Source organism: Cervus canadensis, chromosome 31 (genome assembly GCF_019320065.1).
Source record: "Cervus canadensis isolate Bull #8, Minnesota chromosome 31, ASM1932006v1, whole genome shotgun sequence".
NCBI lineage: Eukaryota > Metazoa > Chordata > Mammalia > Artiodactyla > Cervidae > Cervus > Cervus canadensis.
The window spans coordinates 14,168,177-14,174,423 of NC_057416.1; the positions used below are offsets into that span (position 1 = coordinate 14,168,177).

The following is a 6,247-nucleotide window of genomic DNA, read 5'->3' on the forward strand; positions in this document are numbered from 1 at the left end:
ACTCGGGAGTTGGTGACGGACAGGGAGGCCTGGCGTGCTGCGATTCATGGGGTCGCAAAGAGTCTGACACGACTGAGCAACTGAACTGAACTGAACTGAATTTCTTAGCAGTCTTACTTCCTAGCTTTGCTTTGATTTTGATGCGAATGTTTAACTCGCTTGAAATGACCATGCTGTTGAGTTGAGGGGCTTCTGCACTGGGAGCCTCTTTCAGCCTCACATCCCTGGGACGCAAAGCTGTCCACCAAGCACTAGCAGATGTCACCTACGAGGGGGGCATCTAAAGCCCCTCATCATTTGTCTAATTTTGGTCGACTTAACAAACCTCAGGTAAAATTACTGGGGCTTTTACAGGGAAAGTGAAGCTTTCTTAGCAATGAGAAACACTATGAAATGAATGAAAATATTACACAACAGCACAAACCCCACAAAACACCACTATGTGAGAACCACTGCAGAAGTGATTTCCAGGCAAAGTAAAAGTATGAATCGAGTAAGGAAGCCTTCCTTTAGGCATCTTGCCTATATTTACATCCTTCATCCCAGTGACCACCTTGTGACCTAGTAGATACAGTAATTATCTCCAATTCACCAAAGAGGAAACTGAGGCATGGCAAGATTCAGTGAACAGCCCAAAGTCTCACCCAGGTTAGGGTTAGGTGGTGGAGCTGGAATCTAAGTAATTCTTTGGCTCCAGGGACCATAGCTCTCATTATTCTGCTCTCATTTTGAGGGGAAACTATGTCAACATCAGGGGACACTTACTTTATCACCATCCTGGGGAGGAGGAGTAAAGGGAAGGTGACTATGATGGTCCCAGCACGCTGTTTCTGGCAGGGTGAGTAAAGCCTACAAATAAAACATATCCTTTCCCTCACTTGAATGAAAGGAGGGCTTCCCAGTCTCCCAGAAAGGACTGCAGCCACAAGGACCTGGTAAGGAGGGCCACCTTTCCACCCCACTTCCACTCACCTACCCACCTTCACTTGGGCCCCTGAACCCAGACAAGGGGACCTGCAGCCCTCGGCAAGCTCTGGACCCTGGCTTCCAAGCAAAGACGAGAAATTAAACAGTTTGCACAGAATGAAATTTGGCCCGTGGAAGGTGCCTGCAGCTGGCGGTTAACACCAGCAGTAAGAGGATCAACTCCTAGTCTGCTGGCTTAAAAAGGGGGTGGGGGTGAGACGTGTGCGCGCTGCCTTTTACCCATTCACGTTAGTTAATTTGGATGATAAGGGTTCGTGTTTAATCCCTTTGTGTGCCAGTGAATATACTGAAATCGACAACCCCTGCGAGGGCACTGGCTGCCGGCAGAGCAACCTGCGGGAGGGTGCGGGTCGTGTCCAATCTGTTGTGAAGCAGAAAAGAAACGTCAGGAGGAGACTGAAAGCAAGACGGAGAGGGACACCCTTGGGGTGCTCCGTGCAAACCCAGCCCCATACCTTCCAGGCTGCAGCAGTGGGCTGCTGGCTTCCTGGAGGCGCAGCTCCCCAGACCAGCCTCTGCGCCCTAGAGGCTCCCCAGGTGCCACAGGAGAGCAGGGCTCCGCTCACCCCCCAGCCACCTCTGCTGAGGACTAAGGACACCCAAAGGGAGAGCCGGCCCTGCCACAGCCTAGAGAGAACTTAGGCAGAAAGGTGGGGAGCAGAAAGGGAGGGAAAGATGTGTCAGGAGAGGTCTCAGTTGTTCTCAACTGGAACAGGTTAGAAAAAAAAGGGAGAGCTCAGTGGCTCTAGAGCAGGTCATAAAACAAAAACCATTTTTATAGTTTCCATCTGCAAGAAAGCTCACCCCGCACCCCTCCCACGCCCTCAAGCCGGGAGCCCCCAGAGTGCGGGTGGGTTCCTAGGCAGCTCGTGTGAGCGGGGCTTGGCGGCGGGGGAGGAGGCCCCCGGCTGCTGGGCCCGGCTGCCCGCAGAGGCGCAGGCGGAGCGAGTTCCCAGCCACCGCCACCCCCCTCCTTCCCCACGGGCCCGTCCAGCAAATTTCCTCCCTCGTTTCGGTCTGTGCCTTCCCTCCCTCCTCCTCCCCCTATATATTCGCTCTCTAAAAACATAAAAAAGAGATCAACTTCCCTAACTTCACGGAACCCTTTTCAGTGACAAATATTGATGCCCAAAGTGTCTGCGCTCTCCCGCCCCCAAACGTTAAGAAAAGGCGCCCGCGAAAGGGGGACATAAAAAGTTAACAATGCTGTGAAAATATGTTTGCAGAAAATAGACAATCGTTGGATTAAACGTATTCAAGTATGAAATAATGCCTTTTTGTGTCAAAACTTGGGCGATGGGCGGGTACAAAAGTTCCCTGTGGCAGCGACTTGCTCCCTTTGTGAGCCGTGCGCTTTGGCGTCTCCACTTGGGCGCATTACTTAGAGCCCTCTAAGCGCGATTGTTTCTCCCTTTCTAATGACATTTACCGGATCAAAACATGCTGTTAATTCGATCAGAAGGCTTCACCCTCCCTGACAAAGCCACAATAATTTCTCCTGAAGTTTGTTAAATTGACCAAAATTAGGCAAATGAATAGGGGTCTGTAGGCGCCCCCTCTCGCAGGTGACGTCGCATAATGATCGCCGGGGCCAGCTGCATTCCCCCTTTTCTTCTCAGCCCACTCTTCCCCGTGTTGCCCCCAATCCTCCCACCACCCCCCTCACACACACACACACACACACACGCACATACACATGCACACACACACACACACACGCCTGCCTGTTTTTCCTCCCCCACCCTCTGGCATTATTAAAATTTAGCCCAATGAAACTATTCATACTTTTCAATGGACATTTTCCGTATAGGATAATAGGCTACAAATTGAGCCTCTTCCCCCCGCGAGGAGAGAGCCAGAGGGAGGAGAAAAGAAAGGCAGCGAAGTGATGTGGTCAGGCAGTGGGGGGAGCGTCGCGTGCCAAAGACCGGCGGGAGGGGCGAGGCGAGGCGAGGGCCTCGTGTGCCAGCGGCAGCCCCACACCTGCCGGGATGTCCGGACAAATAAAGCGGGGTAAACAAAAAGGGGGGAGATGGACGTGTCACCAAGTCGTGTGAGAAAAGCCTGGGAACAAACGGGGCGCCTCCGTCTCCAAGAGCTCTCCCTTGAACCCGGCGGAACAGCCTATTAAAGGCTTACTTAATTACTTTAATGACTCTGGACAGGCTTTAAAACGCACTCGGCGCTGGGACTGTGGGCTTGCTGGGATTTGTAAACAGGCAATCGTGTGAGACTCAGCGGTGGGACTAAAGGAGGCGACACTGTTTTGTGAGGGTCCTCGCCCCCCGGTGCCCACAGCCGCTGCGCCCCTGCGCTCGCTCACCCGCCGGCGCCGGTTTACCGCCTCTTTCCCACCCGGGCTGTTGCCATGCAAATGTTATTCCCCCCGCCGGTCACGTGTCCTTTGAAGGGCCACGTGGATTAACAAAGCTGATCTGCCCCCAACTCGCCCCCCTCGGCTGCTAAATTTTTTTTTCTTAACTTAAAAAAAAAAAAAAACCAAACTGATCTTGAATGCATGCATCCCCCAAACGCAGCTCCCCTAATCCTATGGAATAATTCAAGTCGTGAATGCACTTGGCGCCCTAGATGACCGCTTTATAAGGCAGACCCTCGTAGTTGGGAGGCTACAGTCTACCTGGGACACTCGAGGAGGCACACGAGGGGAAAAGCAGACGGGTGTCTCGCGCCACCGCCTCTCCTGAGGGCGCGTATTGATCAGAATGTCAGACAAGCTCAAGGAACGCAAAGTGAGTCAGCTGAGTCCAAATGGCTCTTGCGCCTTCAGGGTGGGGGTGTCTGACTCCCAGAACCACCACCTGGCTGGACCGAGGAGCCGGGACATGGTCACACAGGACTTCTCCTGGAGAGGAATCCTGAGTGGTTTGGGAAGGAAATGAGGATAGCTAGAGGGGACTCCGCAGTCGGGGTGGAGGCCACATCTGGAAGCTGGTGGCCACCTCCCCATGGCCCTGGTGCTCAGCAAGGCGCTGTGACCCCGCAGAGGTTAGAAGCGGAGTGCATCAACAGAGGTGCGAGAGGACAGAGCTCGTGTGACCCAGTGTGGGGGGGACAGGGGCCTGGGGCGACTCCCTGGGCAGCACTGAGGGCTGGCAGACGGCTGTGCCAGCCGTGCCTTTGATGATTCTCTGGGCAAAGACATTCTAAACGGACAAACAAACCTCTGTTCTCAGAGAACCCCCGTTTCCCACAAAGTGATAGAAAAGCGGAGGAGAGACCGGATTAACCGCTGTTTGAACGAGCTGGGCAAGACGGTGCCCATGGCCCTGGCGAAGCAGGTAATGTTGGCAGCTGAGAAAACGGCGCTGGCGCTGGGGATCCTCTGATGCCGGGAGTCTGGAGCCAGAGAGGGCCGTAGGTGCGGGGTCCCTGCCCGGGGCCCTGAGGGCTGAGTTGAGCCCCAGGCGGCCCTGGCGCAGATCCACAGCGGCGCCCAGGCTCGGCTCGATGGTCCCCTCGGGTTAAAACGGTGCACCCAGCCTACCCGGGGTTAGCCCGCACCGTCTGGGCCTTTTCGTCCTTTTGCAGAGTTCTGGGAAGCTGGAGAAGGCAGAGATCCTCGAGATGACCGTGCAGTACCTGAGAGCCCTGCACTCCGCCGATTTTCCCCGGGGAAGGGAAAAAGGTGGGCAGGGAGTGTGCGCCACACAAGCCCTGGGGGTGGCAGCGGGAATAAAGTGGTCTGTCAAGGTCCCCCTCTCTGGATGCTGCGGGGGGCGGGGCCCTGAGTCCTGAGAAAGCTCAGGGGGGCTGCAGAACAGGGGTCTGGGGATGCAGGTTCTAAGGCCTCCTCTCAGGTGGGGAGGGGTGAGGCAGACTCCTAAGGAAAAGGAGGTCGCTGGCTTGCGGTTTTTCCAGTCTCCAGGCTGGAAAGAGAGGGGCGGGCCTCGAATGGAAACCGGCCAGAAAACGTGATGGGAGGGGCTTGGCATCTGCCTTAGGCTCCCGGTCAGGAAGGGGCCACTCACAGTTTTCCCTTTCTCCGTTTTCCTTGCCCCTCCAGCAGAGTTGCTAGCAGAGTTTGCCAACTACTTCCACTACGGCTACCATGAGTGCATGAAGAACCTAGTGCATTACCTCACCACCGTGGAGCGGATGGAGACCAAGGACACCAAGTACGCGCGCATCCTCGCCTTCTTACAGTCCAAGGCCCGCTTGGGCACCGAGCCCGCCTTCCAGCCGCTGGGTTCGCTCCCGGAGCCGGATTTCTCTTACCAGCTGCACCCAGCGGGGCCCGAGTTGGCGGGCCACAGCCCGAGTGAGGCGTCCGTGTTCCCGCAGGGCGCGGCGCCGGGGCCCTTCGCGTGGCCGCACGGCGCGGCCCGCAGCCCCGCGCTGCCCTACCTGCCCAGCGCGCCCGTGCCGCTCCCGAGCCCCGCGCAGCAGCACAGCGCCTTCCTGACGCCCGGGCAGGGCCTGGACCGCCACTACCTGAACCTCATCGGCCACACGCACCCCAGCGCCCTAAACCTGCACGCGCCCCAGCACCCCCCGGTGCTCTGACGCCGACAAATCCCGCAGACTGCTCTGCGCTCTGGGCACTGCTTGGGAGAAATACTGTACATTGTACAAGTGTAAATATTGTGTGTGGGGGGGGGGCGGGGAAGCTGAGTGGGGGGAGGTCAAAAGCGAATTCGTCTTCTGAAGGACCTCCCCCTGGCAATAAACGCTTTCTGAAAGTCCCAGAGAGACGGATTTCTTGTTACCTTTGCTCTTCTAAAACCCATCCCCTCCGAGGGGTCTCAGGCACAAGGCTGATGCTGGCTGAGGTGACGACCCTCAGTTATTTGGGTGGGGAAAGGGGTGGGTCGCCGCGCGGGGACGGAGGAGGTGAGGAGGCCAAGTGGAGGGGTCGCTTCCAGGCTGGCTTCGCGGTTCCACCCGGGCTCCAGACCCGCCTCCTCCTCACGCGCACCTTGGGAATTTTTCTGGGAGAAGGGCGGATGGGAGGCACAGGGCCCACGGCTCTCAAAAAATACAAATTGAAGGACCCTCCCCAAGCTGGCTGTGGCAAACTTCCGCCAGCTCCCACCTTGACGCCCTTCCCTAACCCCGGAGAAGGCCTGCTGACCGCTGACCGGGAGCGCGGGGAAACCCAGGCCCATGGGATGCAGCGACTAGGTTTACAGCCTCCACCTGTCTGGTTAAAAATATGTAGAGGAGGTGACTTCCGAGTGCGGCTTAAAAACAACATCCGATGAAGTTCATCTTCGAAAGACAGACAACTGTCTGAGTGCCT

General features: G+C 56.5%; 1 protein-coding gene across 2 annotated transcripts; it reads left to right on the forward strand.

The window, feature by feature from the left end:
- Nucleotides 1–3,623: 3,623 nt before the first annotated feature.
- Nucleotides 3,624–5,542, forward strand: HELT (helt bHLH transcription factor). Of its 2 annotated transcripts, none has more exons than XM_043454713.1 (4): nucleotides 3,624–3,737; nucleotides 4,182–4,286; nucleotides 4,537–4,633; nucleotides 5,015–5,542. In XM_043454713.1, the coding sequence occupies exons 1-4, from the start codon at nucleotides 3,711–3,713 to the stop codon at nucleotides 5,509–5,511; spliced, it is 726 nt and encodes a 241-aa protein (XP_043310648.1). In that variant the 5' UTR covers nucleotides 3,624–3,710; the 3' UTR covers nucleotides 5,512–5,542. The 2 variants fall into 2 exon arrangements, with proteins under 2 accessions (XP_043310648.1, XP_043310647.1); XM_043454712.1 differs by having other exon boundaries at nucleotides 5,012–5,535.
- Nucleotides 5,543–6,247: the final 705 nt, after the last annotated feature.

Bases quoted from the DNA above. Each gene is read 5' to 3' on its own strand.
- HELT (XM_043454712.1), top strand. From the start codon at position 3,711: ATGTCAGACAAGCTCAAGGAACGCAAA. The intron at 3,738-4,181 runs GTGAGTCAGCTG...CTCTGTTCTCAG, and splicing joins ACAAGCTCAAGGAACGCAAA to AGAACCCCCGTTTCCCACAA. The intron at 4,634-5,011 runs GTGGGCAGGGAG...TTGCCCCTCCAG, and splicing joins TCCCCGGGGAAGGGAAAAAG to CAGAGTTGCTAGCAGAGTTT.